The sequence below is a fragment of the Maniola hyperantus genome, chromosome 24 (assembly GCF_902806685.2).
Source record: "Maniola hyperantus chromosome 24, iAphHyp1.2, whole genome shotgun sequence".
In the NCBI taxonomy this organism is placed as follows: Eukaryota; Metazoa; Arthropoda; class Insecta; order Lepidoptera; family Nymphalidae; genus Maniola; species Maniola hyperantus.
This window is the reverse complement of record NC_048559.1, coordinates 2,235,865-2,260,498: the sequence shown is the minus strand read 5'-3', so window position 1 is coordinate 2,260,498 and position 24,634 is coordinate 2,235,865. Positions and strand designations below refer to the sequence as shown.

At 36.2% G+C, this 24,634-nt stretch overlaps 1 protein-coding gene across 1 annotated transcript; it reads right to left on the bottom strand.

The window, feature by feature from the left end:
* Window positions 1–1,479: 1,479 nt before the first annotated feature.
* LOC117993540 (tetraspanin-33-like) lies at window positions 1,480–23,991 on the bottom strand. Its single transcript, XM_034981341.2, has 7 exons — window positions 23,754–23,991; window positions 22,354–22,428; window positions 21,130–21,258; window positions 18,753–18,926; window positions 11,729–11,908; window positions 10,782–10,957; window positions 1,480–9,483 (listed from the first exon to the last, which is right to left on the bottom strand). The coding sequence occupies exons 1-7, from the start codon at window positions 23,835–23,837 to the stop codon at window positions 9,471–9,473; spliced, it is 831 nt and encodes a 276-aa protein (XP_034837232.1). The 5' UTR covers window positions 23,838–23,991; the 3' UTR covers window positions 1,480–9,470.
* Window positions 23,992–24,634: the final 643 nt, after the last annotated feature.

The window sequence follows — 24,634 nt, the reverse complement described above, 5'->3', positions numbered from 1 at the left end:
TTATCAACGCAAAAGTGTATTTGTCTGTCTATCTACTAGCTTTTCACGGCTCAACAGCTTAACCGAATTTGATGAAATTTGGTACAAAGTTGAATTACATCCCGGGGAAGGACAGGCTACTTTTTATCCTGGAAAATGAAAGAATTTCCACAGGATTGTTAAAGGCCCATTTATATGAAGTTTGGACCAGAGGTAGCTTGCATTCCGGGAATTGACAGAGGTAGGCAACTTTTTATCCCGGAAAATCAAAGAGTTCACACGGGATTAAAAATCTAAAAAAAAATGCAACTAGATGATGCCTGCGACTTCGTCCGCGTGGATTTAGATTTTTCTATAGGTGAGCACATTTCCGGGAATTACCTACTAGTACCTATATACCTGAGATAGATTATACCCTGTAGGATAAAAGTAGCCTATGTGTACCTACACATAGGCTAGTTTTATCCCGAAAATCAAAAAGTTTCCACGGGATTTTTAAAAAACCTACATCTACGCGAACGAAGTTGCGGGCATCAGCTAGTCCCTTAGGTTCTGTGGAAATTACATTAGAAAAAGCATTTTCGCAAAATGTCTTTGTTTTATGTGCAATAGAATATATAAAATAGGCAGGTAAACACAGGTACATATTATATCTAAATACCTATATAAAAGAAAAAGGTGACTGACTGACTGATCTATCATCGCACAGCTCAAACTACTTGACGGATCGGGCTGAAATTTGGCATGCTGGCTAGCTAACTAGCTAATATGACGTAGACATCCGCTAAAAAGGGATTTATGAAAATTCAACCCCTAAGGGGGTAAAATAGGGGTTCGAGATTTGTGTAGTCCACGCGGACGACGTCGCGGGCATAAGCTAGTATAATATAAACACAAGTACAACAATAGGTAGGCATATTTCCGAAACTATTAATTCTACCTAGATGAAGTAGGTAGGTATAATATGTACATAATATATTATAGTTATTTAATCAGGATTATTTTTACCATTGATGTTTTCTCATAACGCTCGGAGAGACATTTATACATTTAGACACTGGGAAGGGGGGAAGCCGACATCCTAGGGGTTGGGACCTTTGAGGATATACTTCTAAGAGCATGAGGAACACGTCATGTGTCAAAAATTAAACCTACGTTATTTATTTTGAGGTCTATCTTGCCGATTCTTGCCTGTACTTTAAATACCTAACAAGATGCGCGTGTATCTTATTCGAGCGACGTACGCATACTGAAGCGCCGCGCCGCGCCGCTGGGTATGTCGCACTAGCGTCACTGCACTGCGCGTCGCTTCGGTGCGCTTCAAAATATTCTCTCCAGCCGTGCCGCGCGGCAACGCGCGGTGAAGCGCCGCGCCGCGCCGCTCTAGTGCGATATGCGCCATACAAAATGATAGAAATGATATTTTGAAGCTCTGTGCCGCGACGTGAAGCTCACTGAAGCGCCGCGCCGCGCCGCTCAGGTGCGTACGAACCTTAAAGAAAACTGGAATTTTGTCTTATCACAATTTTTTCAATTTTGCGACCTTTGTACTAACTAGAATAATACAATATTATATTATACTAATAAGAAAGAACTAATAACGTTATATCAATGGTCATCTCTTACACTATAAAACTCCTGAGCGATTTTTGTAAAGGTGTCTGTCCAATAAAGCAGAGCGAAGCGAAAATGTGTTGAGGTTGCCGTTCTTTGCGCTTCTCCATATACACACTTTTTATGTTATTATACCTAGAACTTAGCCAGATGTCGATTTGGCGCTTTATATCTTTGCAAGATATAAACAATTTAGTAAAATTATATTTGTTTTGAAATTTATATTTTAGGGATATTTATTATATTTTAGGGCGTGAGGCAATTTCTTGCGTAAATAAACTATGTAACAAGAAACTAGAAAACTTGTGTCGTTAGAACATCGTCCATCGCACTGTTTAGTTATATCCCACCCTCCGCCGTTTAAGGTAAGTGATGATGCAGTGTAAGATGGAAGCGGGCTAACCTGGAAGAGGTATGCCAGTTATTATTAAACCCATGCCCCTCTGGTTGATTGGAACTGCATGCGCTCACGCTCGACTGTGTACACAAATATTTATTATTAATTTTGATTATTATTATCGCTCTTAACTTATTGGACAGGAAGCCTTAGTTTTTGAGTAAAGATATTCATCACTGGAGTTGGCATAAATCTGTCAATTTATACATCGTAAATTTATAAACTTTTTGACATAAAAGTCAAAAATCTTAATCAAAAAATAAATAATAGGTACATAATGGGTATGTCTTATACCACGATAAACATGATTTTAAATATTTCGTACAAAATGACTTCTCATGTGCCATTTTAACTGTATGGGTCAACTGTCATGTCAAAAGTACGGTTTAACTTTAAAATTTAATATACTTTGGACATGAAATTTGACATAAAGTTAAAATGGCGCGTGAGAAGTAATTTTTTACGTATTATACTATCGATAGTTCGACCCAGTTGCAAGAGTCGGTGGTATGTACCCATTATTTACATTATAATAAGTAGTGGTCTATAATGACATTTAACCATAACTCTATTAAACGAGGTTTCACACAAAATACCTACACAGAAGTTATAATAATCTAAAGATTTTTTGAGCTAGCAACACTATTCTGAAATGCGGTTTAAGTTAATGGTGAATTAAATTAATTAAAAAGTAAAAAAAATGAAAAAGTTATGTTTTCAGGAAAAATAACAGCAACTTTTTACAAATATTGTGAAAGCTGCTTAGTAGGTACTGGCCTTCTTGGCTACCGCATCAATATGCTGTCTAAAGGTGCCTGTTCATTCAAACGGAGCGGAGCGGTTTATTAGACCAATCACATTATTGATAGATGACGTCTTAGTTACGCGACTGTCAAAAAAAGGAGTATAATGTGTTAAGTAGGGCGATTGTCTAAAACCTGCATCAATCATTATTACAATCTCAATTGTTCTGATTGGCTGAATTTGTGCGATTCTTGTTGCAACAATGCATTGTGGCCAATAGTGAGCGAGCATTAACCAATCAGAGATGAATGCGATCGTGACATTGTAGCTGTCAAACAACCGCGGTAGGGCCACAGGCTTCACGTATTATGTACTTATTTGAGTTTCTTTATACCACCACAACTTCTAATGCCTGAACAGATTGGGATGTATGGCATATCAGCCTTAAAAAAACATAATACTGAGTGACACTGGCTATTTTTTTGATTTTTTTTTCAATAAATAGCAGTCGTGTTTTTAAGGTTTTTAGTCAAAAGGAAAAAGGGGACCCTTATAGGATCACTTCGTTGTATGTCTGCCTGTCAAGAAACCTATAGGGTACTTCCCGTTGACCTACAATCATGAAATTTGGCAGGTAGGTAGGTTTTATAACATAAGTAAAGGCAAAAATCCGAAAACCGTGAATTTGTGGTTACATCACAAAAAAAATTAAATATGTTCACGAAAAAAATAATTTACTAAATCACATTTAGATGGCGCAGTCCTTTATTAAGTCGCAGTGTTTTACATAAAAGTGTTAGGTATATCTTGTACGATGGTACGTAACGGAACCATTCAGACTGTTTTTGTAACTATAATAAGAGTTATTTTATAAAGTCATCTCTGAATAATTTGATTGGTTTGCTGAATAATATGTCTCCACACCGCTCCGGTTCAATGGACATGCACTCTAATCCTAGGAATTAGGAAATGCAATAATGACAAGTAACAATACAGAAAGCGTATTTTGAATATAGTAGAGCAAAAAAATCTTATGACTAAGTATTTTATTTAAAAATAATATTATTTGGTTTAGATTAAGTAAAATATAAATACCTGTTTTAATAATGCTGCTAATTCGGATGTACAAATGAATTAAGATGCGTTTCCACTGAAGACGAGGCGAACAAAGCGGAGTAGAGATGTGCAGGAATAGACCAATAAGATTATTGATAGATTCGAAAGATATCCCTACCCATAATATTATAAATACGAAAGTGTTTGTTTGTTGGTTTGTCCTTCAATTACGTCGCAACGGAGCAACGGATCGACATGGTTTTTTGCATGGGTTGAAGACCTGGAAAAATCAAAGAGTTCACAGGATTTTAAAAACCTAAATCCACGCAAACAAAGTCGCGGGCATCAGTTAGTAAGTAATATCTCTGTACTCCACTCCGGTAGTCTGCACTTCAGTCAAAAGCACCCTAACAGCGATCACGCACTCCTCCGATCCGAATCCGTGAAAATACGGATATGAAAAACTTGTACCGAATTCCGACTCATCCGATCCGAGTCTCCGTTAAAATACGTTCCGAAGTAGTCATAGAACTATTTGTATGGTAGCTTATGACGTATGAGTTTTTATATCCGTATTTTCATGGATTCGGATCGGATGAGTGCGTGATCGCTCTTAGGGTGCCTGTCAATGCATCATATACAAAATACTATATTTTAATACATATACAATATATAATATTTAATGAATATGCGATATCCATATCTAGCTTGATTGGCAGAGCACAGGCAAAACATAAAAATAGCTGATTAGTGATTATATTTATGGGGAATGTATGGCAGTAATTTTTGCACCACAATTAATACAAATGCTGCATTTGTATAATATAACTTCACACTTCTTATTCTACATTCTAATGACTAAAAACCAGACTGACAGACATATTTTCAAAATATTCAATACTAGATGATGCCAGCGACTTCGTCCGCGTGGATTTAGATATTTGAAATCACGTGGAAACTCTTCCACTTTCCGGGATAAAAAGTAGCCTATGTCCTTCCCCGGGATATAAGCTAACTCTGTACCAAATTTCATCAAAATCGGTTGAACGGTTGGGCCGTGAAAAGCTAGCAGACAGACAGACAGACACACTTTCGCATTTATAATATTAGTATGGAAGTATGGACTGTTTTCTTAATAGAAAATATGTCTTTCTGAATACCAGTAAGTCTGTACGCGTCTTTATAATAATATGACTTACGGCGGTTACGCATCCGATCCGAGTCCGTGAAAATACGTTCCTTTTTATTTTGTATGGGAGCTTATGACATAAATGTCGTATATATTTTTTGTATCCGTATTTTCACGGATTCGGATCGGATGAGTGCGTGATCGCTGTAAAGGCTGGTTTTTCCAATCCCTACGCCCACATAAACTTTAACTGTCAAATAAATTGTTGACATGTTTTCAATACAAATTGTCAAATTATTCAGTCAATCATTTTACTATTGAAAAATCGGCCCTAGTTATAATTTACAGAACAATACAATATTAATATGAAGAAAGTACTTATTAAAATATCAGCACAAATTAAAAATAATTAAGTATAATACAGTGATAAAATAAATGCATATAAAACTGTCCAAAATATTCTATAATAGCTCAATGGGTACATAGTTCTAATTCAAAACGCAGTAAGTGACATTTTTTGTAAATCAGCGTTACCATTATTAACCTAGCGATAGATGCACGTAAATTAGAAATGATTGTATTATAATCTTAACTTATTATCTGTGAAAAATTTTTGTACAAAAAAAATAAAAACCGACTTCGATACACAAACACTAAAAATTGAAAAATAATTTAATTTATTACCGAATATATTATGTATACAAGAGTTAATATAGATCCATAATAATACTTTTTGGTGCCGACGAATTGAGAACCTCCTCCTTTTTTTGAAGTCGGTTAAAAAACAAAAATGGGGAATAAAATCAAAGTAATTTTTGAGTTATATGCATTACAGAATGAAATATAACATAAATAACAAAAATTATATAAATTAGCAATTAAAATATAGTGCACGAAAAAAAAGTACAATCTTCTACCAGTTATCGAATCACCCCACGAGGCGTACGACTGCGCATAAAAAAACGTTTTGCGTGCACTATAAAAATAGTTAATAAAATTGTACTTTTGTGCACATTGAAATTATACACAATATTATACACCACTTACTATGTTTTTACTTAGAGCAGTAGGTACTTGAAAAATATTGCACATTATTCTATTATTATTTAACCTATTTGTCACGTACCAGGTTAAAATAAAATATGTCCTGATAAAATTAAATAGAAATATCCTTTGCGAATATTTACAGCAGTTACCAAATATATTTTAATACATTATATATTTATATAGACCTTGTGGCTAATTTTGTTGTACACAATTTCTAAATTAAACTCAAATCATTAATCATTTATTTTATCACAATGTACACTGTAAAATGACAAGTCTCACACGTGTACAGTGCTGTCCCTTTCATAATGCTCCCTGCGGAAAAGGATAGCTCTAGATTTAGATCTGTCAGTTTAGTTTAGGGATTGTGTACAATACAGGAGCTACTCGTACTAGAATTATTATTTTTGTTTTATTACTAGATGGCAGTGGTCATTTTATTGTTGTGATTATCCATACTTAATATTAATAATAAATCCAATCGTATAAGTCCCGCAAATTGCTAATGCCCGTGGCCGCCATTATAGTGACGTCAGCACTAGACAGAAGTTTCGAGATGGTGGTATATTTTTATTTCGGCTGACGTGGTTCCAGCGCAATAGCAATTTGCGGGACTTATATAATCTATTTCCAACCTACAATAATAAATTATTGGCTTATTTTTTATCCTCTCAATTCAAATCAGTTCAATATTATGATGAATAAATAAAATAAATTTGACACCGTAAGATTTTTTTAAATAATGATAGTATAATACAACTAGATATTATGTAGAATAAATGTATTGTAGAATAAAATAAAATATAATTATACTCTACATATAAAAACTTGGCTACATAAGAATTCTATTATTTCAGTAAATAGTCTACATTGAATACAATTTCTAGATTTATCATTATTACAGCTATAAAGTTATGAAAAAGTGCAATTTTTATTTACAAAGTTTGAACGAACACAGTTTATAATGGAGATTCTTAGAAAATTATTTATATTAAGCAATTATAACAATTATTTTTATTTATTTATTTACCGTTATATAAATGCGACAATAATATTCGTAATTTAATACTATTAAACAAATCTATCATTATTAAGGTACATACACACGTGACTGCAAACTTGTATGAACCATTATTTTGTGCAAGCATGCTTGAACGTCTGTATGATTTGTATTACATAATGAAATCATATTTTGGTACTTGCAACGAGCTTCTATTTATTTATTTATTAATAATACATAAAAATATAAAAGGAAAAGGTGACAGACTGACTGACTGACTGATCTATCAATGCACAGCTCCAAACTACTGAACGGATCGCGCTGAAATTCGGCATGCAGATAGCTATTATGATGTAGGCATCCGCTAAGAAAGGATTTTTCTCAATTCGACCCCTAAAGGGGTTTGAAGTTTGTATGAAACTCTGTCAGTTTTGAAGTTAGAATTGCGAAATTTTGCAATTTACACTAATCTATATATATAAAAGGAAAAGGTGACTGACTGACTGACTGATCTATCAACGCACAGCTCAAACTACTGGACTGGTGGTGGGTAACCCTAATTGTATTAAATAGGGGTTTAAAATTTGTGTCGTCCACGCGGACGAAGTCGCGGGCATGCTAGTGATCGATAATGATAAAATCACACACTTGTCAAGTTTGCAGTAATGTGTGTAGCCATTTTTAATCGTCATATCTGCATTTTTAATCTTTATAATAGTCCGTACAAAATGACTTCTCACGCGCCATTTTAACTTTATGGGTCAACTGTCATATCAAAAGTTCAGTTCACCTTTAAAATAAGGAGTAAAATCGTACTTTTGACATGAAATTTGACACTGACAGATAAAAGGAGTTACATTTTACGCGTTATAAGACCAGCAAATTGCTAATGCGCGTGGCCGCCATTTTAGTGATGTCAGCATTACACTGAAGTTTCGAGCTGCTGGTATATTTTTAGTTAAATATACGTCAAATGACGTCGAAACGACGTCATTTCGATGTTAATGAGACATGGTCCCAGCGCCATAGCAATTTGCGGGACTTATATAATGTCTTGTGCATCTTTATTCATCATAATCTGTCATTGGAATGAAATTTTGGAATCACGATTTAATTGTAAATCTTTCTGTCCAAAAAAGAACAATTTAATTCTAACACACACAGTTTTGAGCTGCAATCGATTTAGCTAATAAATTTAAAATCGATTTTTTGTCGAGCAGCCTTAAATTCGATTTGGCGAATAATTTAGAAAGTTGCTGGTAACTGTCATCAGATAAATAATGCATCAGTTCCTTGAATCAAATATAACGAAAAAAAAACAAAAAAGACTACTGACCAAATGTGTGCTACTCGTAGTTTTAAAATGCAGGAAGTTGGCCAATTTTGTTTGCTGGCCAATGAATTAAAAAAAAAAACTCCTTATCTGATCTGTCTGTGTACACATTTATATCACTTTACCCCCAAAGATGAGGTCTATTTGTAATATCACTTAAACCCCCAAAAATGTGATTGCAGTGTTTGCACTGTCTACTTGTCTACATACTTGAGTCCCAGGAATAGTTTGGGTGGGAATTGTCTATTTGTCCAATGTACCCCCACATAATATATTTGGGGGAGGGACAGTCTGCACTAGTAATATCACTTTAACTCCCAAGAATGGGTTTGGGAATAAGATACCGGGGGGCACTGAAAACTCGTCCGAACATACTTTTTATCTTGAGGGGCAACTTAATATTATCAAGCCCTGGGTTGTGGACAAGCACATTATTTACTTGTCCAAAACTTTGAACTCTAGGTTTCAGAGTAGGTACACTGTTCACTTGTCCACACATTTTGACCCCTAGGTTTCGGAGTAGGTACACTTGTTCCCTTGTCCACACATTTTGACCCCTAGGTTTTGGAGTAGATACTGTTCACTTGTCCACACATTTTGACCTCTAGGTTTCGGAGTAGGTACACTGTTCACTTGTCCACACATTTTGACCTCTAGGTTTCGGAGTAGGTACACTGTTCACTTGTCCACACATTTTGACCTCTAGGTTTCGGAGTAGGTACACTGTTCACTTGTCCACACATTTTGACCCCTAGGTTTTGGAGTAGATACTGTTCACTTGTCCACACATTTTGACCCCTAGGTTATGGAGTAGATACTGTTCACTTGTCCACACATTTTGACCCCTAGGTTATGGAGTAGGTACTGTTCACTTGTCCACACATTTTGACCCCTAGGTTTGGAAGTGGCTACACTGTTCACATGTCCCCACACTTTAGTCTGTGACCCCTATGTTTGGGAGTAGGGACACCGTTTACTGGTCCAAACACTTTGGTCTTAGACGCCTAGGTATGTAGGTAGTACACTTTGGACCCGGGCACTGGGTCAGGGTCTACATGTGGAGCGCGGCGGGCGCAGCGGGCGCGGCGAGGGCGACGGGCCGCGCGGGCGGCGCCGGCTACAGCAGCGCGCGCCGGCACTCGTCGCGGTACGCGCCCGCTGAACCCCTGTTTCATGTTTGCCATCTGGAAATGTTTCATTATTGATTGAAAAAGCCTCAATAGCTCAACCGGTAAAGGAGTGGACTGAAAACCGAAAGGTTCAAACCCCGCCCGTTGCACTATTGTCGTACCTACTCCTAGCACAAGCCTGACGCTTAGTTGGAGAGGAAAGGGGAATATTAGTCATTTAACATGGCTAATATTCTTTTAAAAAAAAAAAAAAATTGATTACCATAAGTCCCGCAAATTGCTAAAGCGCATGGCCGCCATTTTAGTGACGTCAGCACTAGACTGAAGTTTCGAGCTGATGGTATATTTTTATTTCGACTGACGTCAAAATGACGTCATTTCGATGTTAATGAGACATGGTTCCAGCGCAACAGCGGTAATCTTATATATATAAAAGGAGAAGGTGACTGACTGACTGACTGACTGATCTATCAACGCACAGCTCAAACTACTGGACGGATCGGGATGAAATTTGGCATGCAGATAGCTATTATGACGTAGACATCCGCTAAGAAAGGATTTTTGAAAATTCAACTCCTAAGGGGGTGAAATAGGGTTTTGAAATTTTGTATTCCACGCGGACGAAGTCGCGAGCATAAGCTAGTATTATATAAAATTAAAAGGTGACTGACTGACTGACTAAATGACTAATCTATCAACGTACAGCTCAAACTACTGGACGGATCGGGCTAAAATTTGGCATGCAGATTGCTATTATGACGTAGACATCCGCTAAGAAAGGATTTTTGAAAATTCAACCCCTAAGGGGTAAAATAGGGGTTTGACATTTGTGTAGTCCACGCAGACGAAGTCGCGGGAATAAGCTAATATCAACAAAACTTGTGATTTCACACTAAACATATTGCAATCCCCAGATCAAAACTCTTTCAACTCAAAAGCTCGCCTTTGAAATAACCAAATTGTTTGATCTCTTCGACTATTTGTATATACGAGAATAAAACTGTAGTAATTATGCTTTACTAGCTGATGCCCGCGACTTTGTCCGCGTGGATTTACATTCTTCAAAATCCCGCGGGAACTCTTTGATTTTCCGGAATAAAATCACGTCGATCCGTTGCTCCATCGCGACGTGATTGAAAGACAAATCAACAAATACACTTTCGCATTAATAATATGGGTAGTGTTAATATTCAAAATACAACTCCATCTTTTTTAGAATTTCAGTATGTTGTGTCAATCTTCAAAAATTAGTTTTTCTTAGTTTCTGAAAAAAGTGTTTTTTGAGTTGATACAGTTTTGATATAGAGGCATATGTAAAGTGGGTAGGTAATAGGTATAATAATAAGAAGTACCTGGCTTTTTGTAACTCAATCTGGCCCTCAAGAGTCTTAGCGAGGTAGATGACGAAGAGCTGAGACAGCGCCACGCCTAGCGCGACCGTCGCGATAGTGTACAGGTTACGCTCGCCCCACGACCGAACTATCTCTATACACCCGCTCGTCCACACGCGCTTGCTTGCTTCCGCGACCTTGAAACGAAATAATTATATCATAGTATGTAAATATGGGTAGGTCCAATTTCGAGGTCAACCGCCGAATCCAACTTGGTTGGGCAGCGTTCAGGAAGCTTAGAGATGTCTTCTTGTCCAAAATTCCTCAGTGCTTGAAGACCAAAGTCTTCGAACAGTGCGTGTTTCCAGTGATGACATATGGATCCGAGACATGGTCGCTAACTATGGGCCCCATAAGAAAGCTGAAAGTCACTAAGCGGGTGATGGAGAGAGCTATGCTTGGAGTTTCTCTACGTGATCAAATCAGAAATTAGGAGATCCGTAGGAGAACTAGAGTAACCGACATAGCTCAACGGGTTGCGAAGCTGAACCTCGCATCGGAAGATACAGCGTTGGAGGACGGACGACATCAGACGAGTCGCAGGGAGCCGCTGGATCCAGGCGGCGCAAGACCGTGGCGTGTGGAAGTCCCTACAAGAGACCTATGTCCAGCAGGAGACGTATATTGGTTGGTGATGTAAATACACATTTATACCTGTGGAGGCTTAAAATTACATCAGAAGTGGGATTATACCAACATCAGAAATGGGATGAAGATTTATAATTCACGGGATAGTTCTGCACTCACATTAACCGCACACGATAAGTATTGATTAGATCCAAGCTGTCTGTTGGGTTGATGCAGAATGAGAACACCTATGGGGCCTTACAATTACATCAGAAGTGGGATCTCTGACATCAGAAGTGGGATCACTGACATCAGAAGTCTGATAAAGATTTATTACTCACGGGATAGTTCTGCACTCCGTATCCACACATGATGTTGACTAGGCCTGAGCTGATATCCGTTGCGTTGATGCAACATGAGAAGGGAACTCCGCAGCGTTCTACGGACGGTGATGAGCAATTGAAGTATTCATTCTTTGACCAGTCCATGTAGCCGTCTGACGTTAGGCCGCAACAGTGGAACTGGAAATGAGGAAAACGAACCTGAATTAAAAATATAATAGTACTAGCTTATGCTCGCGACTTCGTCCGCGTGGACTACACAAATTTCAAACCCCTATTTCACCCCCTTAGGGGTTGAATTTTCAAAAATCCTTTCTTAGCGGATGCCTACGTCATAATAGCTATCTGCATGCCAAATTTCAGCCCGATCCGTCCAGTAGTTTGAGCTGTGCGTTGATAGATCAGTCAGTCAGTCAGTCAGTCACCTTTTCCTTTTATATATTTAGAAAAATGGCGCGGATTCTGTTGTCCTTTTCTAAACTAAATTTAGGGTATCTGCCTCTTTTTACATCACACAAAAAAAAAATTGTGGTCATAAACTAATTTTTTAATTTTCGAAGTAAGATAACTGTATCAAGTGGTACTCATATGAAAGGTCTTCACCTGTGCATTCTAAAACTGATTTTTATTTATTTTTATGCATCATAGTTTTTGAGTTATCATGCAAAATGTTGAAAAAATACGACTGAATTACGGAACCCTCGTTGCGCGAGCCTGACTCGCACTTGGCCGGTTTTTTTAATCGACACAGGCATTTCATAGATTTTGCAGAGGATAACGAAAATGACGTCCTGTCATATAAAAATATTTTTCACCCCCAATGCGCGGGTGAAAAATTAAAAAAAATTACAAAAATAAAGAAATTTATTTATATGGTGATGTAAGGTGGAGAATACTTACCTTTTTCCTTCCAGCGGGCAAATAAGGGGTAGGAGAAGGATGGCCCTCCCCTACAGTATAAGATAAGATTCGGGCGCCAGCCAGCCGGAGGAACGACGCACGGATAGCCGAGCAGAGGCCTGAACCTTTAATCTCAAGGCAGGGATTTCGGGCCTACTCCGTCGTGGACTCTCTCACGAGACCACAAATGTCAGATAAATATGTTGGAGGATCAAAACAATGAAAAATTGTAAAAGTTTTTGAATTATAATATAATTTTCTATTTAAAATAAATTACTATGAATAGCGTCCCTACGTTCCTTGCCTTATCTTAATTCTACGAAATATAGGTACCCTTTACATTATTAAATATTAGACCTAGGGTTATGAAAAATTTGTACTAAAATTAATAAAATATATCGTTCGCCACGCACCGGAGGATATTTTAAAGAGTTCACTGATTAAGATTTATAAACCGACACACTAGATCTTCGGATGCAGGCCGATTTGTGTGAAGGGACATTTCAACACCATGTTCTAATCAGGTTCCACAAACACATATTTTTGAAGCAAATCACCTCATAGTGCGATAAATAGGGAAACACAAGGGGAACACATGGGGAACACAGGGGAACAGCTGCAACAAGAAAATTCTAGTTAGTATATAATTTTCTTGTTGAAAATTGTATGGCGCAATGAGGTTATACAATTTGGATACTTACCGCATTAGCGCTGTTATTTCATAATATCCATATTAAGGTGAAGCCTTCAAGGCCGAAATTACTGCTTTCTAGGCATTTCGCCACAAAACGTCTCATATTTCATAAAAATCCGGAGAGAGCCGAATATCACGTACGAATTTTGGAAGAAAAGTGACAAGTCATTAGTCATGTCAAATGTCTTCCATCAATTACTATAAATTTCGTTTAAAAAAAAAAAACAACTGTCAAAACACTGATCTATGGTCTCCTTGAAGATAATAATGGGTAGAGGTTATGTTACCGATGTAAACAAATGCCTGTCAGTGTCAAAATTCTATTGCAAAATAAAAAGGAAAACAATTATAATAAAGGTGTAACGAGACCGTCTAGGTACACGTTACAATTTCCCCTTTCTAGAGAAAAAGAAAAAAAAAAAATTTTTTTTTTCTTTACCCTTAACAATCCTGTAAGGCAAAAACGAAGGGAACTACCAAACAAAAGAAGAATTAAATATCTAAATTCATTCAAGCCAAAACGACCAAATAATCTTTAATAAATACGGATTGAGAAGCAATCCTTCAAAGCAAAAAAAATAATCTTAAACTAAAATTGCATAGTATTGGCATTCAACTGACCAGACACGTAGCACCAACGCTGTGAAATGGTAAGCCAAACTAGCGAAGAAGAGAAGAAAACTTTCTAAAGAGTGTGTGATTAGAATTGGCATTCTACTGACCAGATCACTAAGCACTAACGCCGTGAAATGATAAACCAATCTAACACAACACTTAGACCTAAACAAAAAGAGTCTAGAGTTAGTCTGCACCCGTTCAACCCGCTGAGGCACCCTCGCCGCGCATTGACGAACTAACCTAGCTAAAGGGTTTTCGGAATGGTCTGCAACTGGACAAAGCACTGGGCACCCTCGCCGCGCAGTGTCGAACCACCCAAAATGATGCACTACAAAAGAGCGACATCCAAAACACCGTCCTGCCTAAGCAAGGACATAGCATACATGTCCACATGTGTGAGACAAGGCTGAATATGAGTACTAAAGACCCATCCAAAAGAAAATATTTACATCCACTTGCCCGTTAAACAGACACAAGCAGGAGGATAGCATGGAGCATGTGCCAACCATGATCCCACAAAAGAGCTGTACATATGTACAAAACTACTTGACTGATGAAAACAGAAACAAGCAGGAGGATAATACGGGGCATGTGCTAAACCGTAATCCCACATAAAAACAACTGTACATATTTACAACAAAATAAGGTAATACGGTGCAAACAAAGACAACCGCAACCAAAAATAAGTATAGGATTGACAAAGGAGCCAAAAATCCTATACAAAATGAGCCCTTATAAAAGAACTACAAAGATAAAAATGTACAATATATACACATAAGGTAGTGCGGGGCAACTGCATAGCCGCAAGCTACAAAAGGATAGGATTGACAAAATAGCCAAAAATCCTATAAAATCAGTAGGACTGACAAAGAGTGTCAAAGAATCCTACTCAAAATGATTAGTCCTTATTGTGTTAGCTTCTGTTTAGTCCTTTTCAAAATAAAATTAATTTTAAGTTTTAATTTTGTCAAATTTTAAGAATATCTTTTATATGGTATCTACCTGTACTATTCTTTGCCAAATCTTTCAATATATAAACAGTATCTGAAATTCTCTTTATTATTTTACATTTAACAAATCTAGGAGCTAATTTAGCTGAAAAGAACGAAGCAGCATTGGATTGCACAAAGTTGCGCCTCCAAACTATGTCTCCAACACAATAAGAAATGACTTTTCTTCCCACATTGTAGTATTTGGCATTACGTCTATATGATTTAGCCAAATTACTAACAGTTTTATCAAAAATATTACTCAAAGTAAGAAGTGCGTCCGAATAATCAGAACGACTACCAATAACTAACTCTGAAGGATCAGAGATAGAATTAAATTTATGTAGGGACCCATCGAGGAAAACTTCCCTACCAAACATAAGAAAATTAGGTGTGTATCCGGTAACTAGATTAATAGTGCCATTAATAGCTGCCTGTATATGGGGCAAATATTTAGACCAGGTTCTATGATCGTTCTCAACATAGCATGCTATACAAGTTTCAATAGTCTTATTAAAGCGTTCAACTGGGTTATTCTGAGGGGTATACAAAGTGTTATAAAATAATTTTGGAATGTTATATTCTTTAGCAAAGTGTTTAAAAGCTCTAGAGGTCATCTGAACTCCATTGTCAAGTATGCAAATCTTCGGAACGCCAAATTTCAAGAAAATTTCCTTTTGTAATAAGTTAATTATTGTTCCAGTAGTTGCTTTACGCATGGGTAAGATCCAACAAAATTTAGAAAAAACATCTACCACGGTAAGTATGTAAACATAACCTGTATAAGATCTCGGCAATGGACCTACAATATCAAGAGACAACATAGTCATGGGACGATCGACCAATTTAGGGTTAGACATGAAACCTAAAGGAGCTGAAGTTGAATGTTTATATGCTTTACACTTATCACATCTATTTATATAATCTTTGACATCTTTGAACATTCTAGGCCAAAAGTAATGCATTCGCAATTTTTCTATGGTTTTATGAATACCAAAATGAACCGAATTTAAATCATCATGATTATTTCTAATAGTTTCTAAAATATTTTCTCTAGGTATTACTATTTTCCAAGCTAAATTTTGATTTAAAATAGATTTAGGCTTAACATATTTATACAAGGTATCATTTTCTACTTTATAAGTTTTAAATTTTGAAGGATGTTTCTGGCATTCTACAAAAATTTTAGAATACCATGGATCATGGATATCCTCTGGACATGATACAATTTCAGCAATTTCTATACGAGATAAAGCATCAGGGACTGTATGACTACTACCTTTTTTGTGAATAATATTAAATTTATACTGTGACAAACGAGTGGACCATCTAGCTAACCTACCAGAGGGGTTAGTTAAATTCATCAACCATTTTAAACTGGCATGATCAGTGACTACTGTAAATTCCGTACCTTCCACGTAGGGTCGAAAATGTTCAATTGATAACAAAACAGCTAAAAGTTCTCTCTCAGTGACGCTATAATTCTGTTCAGCTTTAGATAATAATTTAGAAAAGTAGGCAATAGGATGTTATTGACATGAGTCATCATCTTGCATCAGAACGTTAATTTAGTTAAGGGTAAAAAGTTCGAAATAAATCATCTGTAATAATAAAATCTATGTGACAAAACAGTTTGTTATCAAAATCTGTCCAAATAACCGATCAGAAAGTCTTGTAATTCGACGGTGCATTTATCACATCAAATGACATCCTAACGAATCCAAACAACCACGACCTAGGACTACAAACATTGTCTAGTCAATGAAATTCAAAAAAAAAGTAAAATAAGTAGGTAAGTATAAAATTTAGAAAGGAAGAAATCATTTTCTTGTAAATGAACAATGAAATTCTCCATTTTTAAATTTGGATAAAATGTCAAAATAATATAAAAGTCAAAACCAAGGATGATGTCAATAAAATATTAAAGTTGTTATTTGTCGCTGTGCACCTTACATTTTCCAAGAAAATTGGCCACGACGACTCCTATATAGTATTAAGGTTAAATTTCCTAAGAGGAAATATACCTATTTAGGTAGTTGGCATTAAGGGCAATATGATTAAGAACTCTAAAAGACAAAGACTTACCAAGAAAATATGTTAAGTTAAATTTTGAAGATTGAAATGCTTGTTTACATAATAATTACTTACAATTTGTGATGAACTATACTCCGTTCCAGACATACTAATAGAATCTTGACCGAACATGGTAATGTTTACAAAATCTATAGATATACAAAGCTTTATCATTAAATTTCACTCGCAATAGATAATAAGTAATACACAATATACCTCAAAATAAGCTACGCTTGATTAACATGAAAGAACACTTAAATTAGCTATGCTAGGACAAACATCTTAGTATCTAGGCATACAATAAATAGGTTACACGGTTACAATACACCTTAAAATATTACAAAACACTAAGTAAGACAAGAACGAGGGCAATTAAAATATTGATCCACCAAACCATGAGAATCAACACGACTAGGATCCCAAAAAAGAATCAGGTCCCTGTTCGGGCGCCAAATGTCATATAAAAATATTTTTCACCCCCAATGCGCGGGTGAAAAATTAAAAAAAATTACAAAAATAAAGAAATTTATTTATATGGTGATGTAAGGTGGAGAATACTTACCTTTTTCCTTCCAGCGGGCAAATAAGGGGTAGGAGAAGGATGGCCCTCCCCTACAGTATAAGATAAGATTCGGGCGCCAGCCAGCCGGAGGAACGACGCACGGATAGCCGAGCAGAGGCCTGAACCTTTAATCTCAAGGCAGGGATTTCGGGCCTACTCCGTCGTGGACTCTCTCACGAGACGACAAATGTCAGATAAATATGTTGGAGGATCAAAACAATGAAAAATTGTAAAAGTTTTTGAATTATAATATAATTTTCTATTTAAAATAAATTACTATGAATAGCGTCCCTACGTTCCTTGCCTTATCTTAATTCTACGAAATATAGGTACCCTTTACATTATTAAATATTAGACCTAGGGTTATGAAAAATTTGTACTAAAATTAATAAAATATATCGTTCGCCACGCACCGGAGGATATTTTAAAGAGTTCACTGATTAAGATTTATAAACCGACACACTAGATCTTCGGATGCAGGCCGATTTGTGTGAAGGGACATTTCAACACCATGTTCTAATCAGGTTCCACAAACACATATTTTTGAAGCAAATCACCTCATAGTGCGATAAATAGGGAAACACAAGGGGAACACATGGGGAACACAGGGGAACAGCTGCAACAAGAAAATTCTAGTTAGTATATAATTTTCTTGTTGAAAATTGTATGGCGCAATGAGGTTATACAATTTGGATACTTACCGCATTAGCGCTGTTATTTCATAATATCCATATTAAGGTGAAGCCTTCAAGGCCGAAATTACTGCTTTCTAGGCATTTCGCCACAAAACGTCTCATATTTCATAAAAATCCGGAGAGAGCCGAATATCACGTACGAATTTTGGAAGAAAAGTGACAAGTCATTAGTCATGTCAAATGTCTTCCATCAATTACTATAAATTTCGTTTAAAAAAAAAAAACAACTGTCAAAACACTGATCTATGGTCTCCTTGAAGATAATAATGGGTAGAGGTTATGTTACCGATGTAAACAAATGCCTGTCAGTGTCAAAATTCTATTGCAAAATAAAAAGGAAAACAATTATAATAAAGGTGTAACGAGACCGTCTAGGTACACGTTACAGTCCATTTTGAAATCTAAGATGATCGACCTGTTCATTCTTCAAGTGAAGAATACCTAATAAGTGTATTTTTGGTGCGCTGATTATGAAGATGACGTCCATACTCACGTCTTTCTGCGCGAAGTCGATGAAGTTCTGCAGGTCGGGGTCTTCCCTGTACAGGCGCACGATGCGCTCCGTGAAGCTGTTCTCCAGCATGCCGTGAAGAGAGCGCGGGAACACAAAGCCGCACACAGCACCGCCCATTTCCACGAGGAATAGCACCAGAAGGCATAGCGAGTACTGGAACATTTAAAGTTCTATAAAAAACCAGCCAAGTGCGAGTCAGGCTCGCACAGCGAGGGTTCCGTACTACAGTCGTATTTTTTCAACATTATGCACAATAATTCAAAAACTATTATGAAAAATCTGTTTTAGAATGCACAGGTAAAGCCCTTTCATAATATGATACCGCACTTGATATAGTTATCTTACTTCGAAAATTGAAAATACTAATTATTAGTTCATGACCACAATTTAATTTTTTTGTGGTTCAGGATGTATACCGCGATTGCCAGAGAGCTATCGCGGTTTTAAACTTTACAGTCCCGTGTTTTAATATAATATTAATAATATCATATAAATCAGTTTTTTATCAATACAATACGATTTATCACAAAGTGTGGGCTGTGCTACTTCGTAAAATCTGTGTAAACTGTAGTTAATAGATTGTGTTACAACAGAATTAGTCACAGAATTGGACAAACAGTCGCTTCAGTACTAAGAGAACATACGTATCACAAATTTCGTCACTGGCGGTAAGCGAAACCGTGGCCGAGTTGGTCAAGACATCGGGCGTGAACTCAGAAGATGCAGGTTCGATTCCTGCCGGTTACGCAATTTTTGATATGTATTTAAAATTATTTAGAATTAGTCACATTATCAATACCTACTCTAAAGAGGAAAAATTTAGTATGTTTGTGATCGATAAACTCTGAAACTACTGAACCGATTTTAACAATTATTTCGCCATTAGAAAGCTACGTTATTCAGAAGTAACATAGGCTAAAGTCATAGTCAAATTATTTGTAACACGTTATGCTTACTGATAGTCAAAATTGATAATTTGTAAGATGATTATATAGTGGTGATAATTAATTACGTACTTTAAACTGAAGCTACCAGCGTTTCAAACGCGCCCAAGTCTGAGAAGAGCTGAGCTGTAAATTACACATTATGCACCACCGACGAAGTCGTGGGCAAAAGTAGTTATCAATAAAATGATTATTTTTTGCCATCTCTACAACTTTTGCAATAATGCAGTTTTGTTTATCTAGGACAGTACCTATGTAGAAATCATTGCATATATGAGTAAACCTACAGGAAAACTGTGTTACCTACCTATTTGATTTTGAAAGTACAATAATTTAATTTAGTTTTTAATGTTTTACTCATCAAAACATTAGTTTGCACAATTCGTAAGAACAGTGACGCATCTAGCGGTCAGCGGCCAAAATCAGTGACCAATATTGTTTGTTTTCCATTGAAGTAAAAAAATACAGTAAACACATAAATAGTCAAATACACAATATTATAGTGGAAGACCTAGGTGGACGGACGACATCAGAAAAGTCGCAGGGAGCCGCTGGATGGCGGCGGCGCAAGACCGTGCCGTGTGGAAGTCCCTACAAGAGACCTAGGCCGAGTTTCTTGCTGGTTCTTTTCGGTAGGAACGGCATTCCGAACCAGTGGTAAATTAAAACTACCTGACGATTCATAAGCACATATTCTGAGCACATATTAAAACATATTCTATTCCATTCTATTCTATTCTATGTCCAGCAGTGGACGTCTATCAGTCGATGATGATGAAGTAAATACACATAGTTTGGTGTTTATTAAGAGGATCGTAGTCGGGTTTTAGTTTTGAACTTTTTCTTGTTTCTCTGGAGATAAAGAACCCTAAAAGATAGTTATAACAAGCAACCTTTTGTAGGCTAGCTTTTTGCCTGGCGGGTTCCACCTGACCAGTACACAATTTTTTTTTTTGTGTTTAGATATTTATGTTTTATTACCTATTTTATTTTATTTTATTTTGTTTATTTGAAAGTAATCAACAGCGTTAATACATAATTATTATTTAAATTTAAATCTAGGTATAACAGAAGGCCAAAAGAGATTACTTAAAATTATATTTTAATATTTGAATGAATGAATGAATATTTATGCATTACCAGAATTTTTACGTTTGACTTAAATGGAGTCCTATAGGGCGATTGTCTAAAACCTGCATCAATCATTATTACAATCTCAATTGTTCTGATTGGCTGAATTTGTGCGATTCTTGTTGCAACAATGCATTGTAGCCAATAGTGAGCGAACGTTAACCAAGCAGATATGATTGTGATCGTGACATTGTAGCTGTCATTCTCCCGCAATCGCGCTGCAGGCCCCTAAACTAGGAGGTCCCGTATCTTAGGATACTATGTACATACTAGATACTTACGAATTTAAGCAGGCAAGTATTCTCTCTCAATGCTCCTATACAGCCAGCAAAGCTCACGATGAACACCACACTTCCCAGCAAAGCGATCAGCAGGCTGACGTTCAGTATCACGTCATAAACTGTGTCCAGCTGAAACCAAAGTACATTGGTATTAATCCACTGTATAAAGAAAATGTGGAAGTGGACTTAAGCAAACTCGGCGCCGCCGGGGTTAGTAAGGGGGCGTCCATAAATTACGTGAGATGTTTAAGGGTGGGAGGGGGTCGAGTCAAATCTCATCTAATCTTACGTTGGAGAGAGGGTCTCGGCAAATATCACGCAATTTTTTATCTGATTGAAACAAAAAAAAATCGAGTCTGTTCGTAAACGAGGGCCGCCAAGACGTTTTGGCATCGATGATTTATATAATTAAGATAGTAAAGGAAGTTTTTGTTTAAGAAGAGAGGTGTGACATATGTAAACCTCTTTTCTTAGTTTATAAAAAAGAGAACAATGTCATTGTCATTAAATAACAAATAAATGATTTCAAAAATAAATGATTTGAAAACATCATATTTTACAAAAGGATCTAGAAATCGAAAAATGATGTTCCCACACCCACATTATTTTTAAAAGACCTATTCAATGATACCCCACACTATGGGGTAGACGAGAAAAAATTTCATCCCCACTTTACACGTAGGGGGCTAGCACTTTAGGGAGCTACCCTAAAAAAAATATTTATCACAATTTTGTTTCATCACTTTGTCGGCGTGATTAATATTTATACCCATGCCAAATTACAGATTTCTAGCACTAATAGTCTCTGAGATTAACCGAGGACGGACGGACGAACATGGCGAAACTATAAGGGTTCCTTGTTTATTACGCAATCCTAAAAATATCTTGTTTGAGCTGAAAGAGTGACTGCCTCAGCATGATGCTGCAGCGCTGATTTTCAGGCAGAGCCCTGGTGTCACGACCTGACAACGAAACTCTATAAAATAAAAGTCAACTTATGATGTTGTCTTTTCAGTGCAAGGTTGCCATTTCAGCACCTTGGAACCCCAACATATTATATCAGTTTACCTGTCTGTTACCTTTTCACAGCTTAACTGCTGAACTGATCTTAACGAAAAGCTCAGATTGTATTCTGGAGCATTCACACAGGATACTTTTTGGCCTGGAAAAATCAAAAAGAGATCCCACTGGATTAAAAAAAAGCCTTAATCATCAGCTGCTTACCTTTATGTGACCAGTTGCTTGCCATTTGTCTATAAACGCATACAGCCCTATGCCAGTTATCAGTCCTCCAGACAACTAAAAAAAAATAGTCATAATTCTCTATAGTTGATGCATTTTAAACTGAGTCGTCGAGTTATCTGTCTGTTTCGCTCGCACTTACCTACGACCTATAAGTGTGATCGCAACAGACAGATAACTCGACGACTCAGATTAAAATGCGTCGACTATACCAACTATAGATTAAATATAGATTTAATTAATTAAATATATCTTGCTTTGACGGTGAAGGAAAACAATGGGAGGAAGCCTGCATGCCTGAGAATTCTCCATAATGTCTTCAAATGTGTGTGAAGTCTACTGATCTGCACATGGCCAGAGTGGTAGACTATGGCCAAAAACCCTTCTCACTCTGAGAGGAGACCTGTAACAGCTCCTCTGGTGAAACTGGAGTTTTTAAAGGTAATATAGTTAAAGGTAATAGTTTTAAAAGGCAATAAAGAAATTTGTGTGTAATTTTAAAGGTATACCTATAGGTTTTACTCTAGAAAATGGTACTGCACATAATTATATTTTTAGCTAGCTCACAACAAAATTGGTTTATTAAGGTAATAAAAATCTAAATTAGTTGAGTACTTATTTATTACTCGCTGCCCCGGCGAACTTCGTACCGTCTGACAGTCGATTCAAATTTTTTTCTTCGTAAGAACCATCCTCGTACTACAAGGAATATTATGAAAAAATAATTAGCTAAATCGGTTCAGCTGTTCTCGAGATTTGCGATTACCAACACATTCTACGATTTATTTTTATATATATAGAGATTATTTAAACATTAACTTAGTTAGCTTGAGAAAGCTTATTTAGTTACATATCAAGCAGTTTACAATGAAAGTAGTGTTTTGCATATTATGAAAGTGAATTGTATAAAACTTGATTCTTACTTAGTATTTAATTAAGTAGTTAGTTGATTAATTATTTATTAATTTTTATATGTACATAAATAATAAATGGAATGATTCAAGATAAATGAATGTATAAAAGTAGGTACTGAAATAACTTCTCATAAAAATAATCGAAAAATGGAAAAACACCTTCATAAAATAAGCACAGTGGTACCTACCACTATATCTAATGGTATCATAATTTCAACAATTACAATATTTATCGAGCGGAAACTAAACAGACGAGAAAGCAGCTATAAATGTGTATTATTCTATTCACGTACGGCGCTTCCCACATTATCACAAAAGGCAGAACAATGAATCATACTCCAAACAGAAAAAAAAACAAAAAGTATTCACACAAAGGGAAAGCTGTATTAGAAAATGCGAACTTAGCATTGTAACATCTATAATACATAAATAATTAAGAGAAAAATACTAATTTCTGGTTTAACTCACCCAAAATATAAAATTTAAAACAAAAATCATGTACTTGACACAACCGCTCACATATGTAAAATTAGGGCCCCGACGTCGATGCATTTTGGCTTATTTTCCCATCAAACAGTGCAAATATTAGATATTTATTTGATAACTTCAAGAAACCAGTTTTTATAGACTAGTACAAAATAAAAACACCCAATAAATCACCGATAATAAATAATTCACAAAAAAACCACACACTGATGCGCCCACCATTCGTCAACCCAGACCATAAACTCACATAAACTAACCAAAACTAACTACATTCTATACAGTATATAGAGTAAAGAGTAAGACCTCTAAGACAGATGTCAATAACTGGAGTTACCAGATACAAAAAAAGATTACCCTAACAACGTTGATTAAAAACATATGATTGTCCTAATAGGGATGTTGACAATAATTTATCAATCAAATTAGCAAGTTAGCTAACTTTATCAAGCATCAAAACTAGCACTTAGTATGGTAACTTGTATGAGATAGTGAAATAACTAGGACGTCATAAACATTAATAATTGTCGTACTCTTTTAGTAAAAACGGTAGTTTCTCGAAATTGTTACTTGAAATTTAACGAAGGACATGGATGTTACGTATTTTAGCACACTCTCTATCTAACCATCACTAAGAAACGATTTATTTTTGACAAAATTCCTATTGACCAGTAGTTAGTTGTCAAGAAGCTGTATTGTCTCTACAACATATGCCGTAGGCACATCCCCGCTGTGATATCGATATACTTAGCAAAATCGCTACATGTTCTGCATTGCACATTCATAATTTCAACGGGTTGGCTGATATGGTGTTATGACTTACGGCAGTGACGTGCTACAGCATATACAAGGGCTTTTCAAAATTT

Coding starts and splice junctions, on each gene's coding strand:
- LOC117993540 (XM_034981341.2), bottom strand. CDS start 23,837: ATGCATCGACGTCGGGGCCCTAATTTTACATATGTGAGCGGTTGTGTC. Junction 18,927..21,129: donor ATACTTGCCTGCTTAAATTC/GTAAGTATCTAG, acceptor TAAATGTTCCAG/TACTCGCTATGCCTTCTGGT. Junction 11,909..18,752: donor TCGACTTCGCGCAGAAAGAC/GTGAGTATGGAC, acceptor CCTCATTTCCAG/TTCCACTGTTGCGGCCTAAC.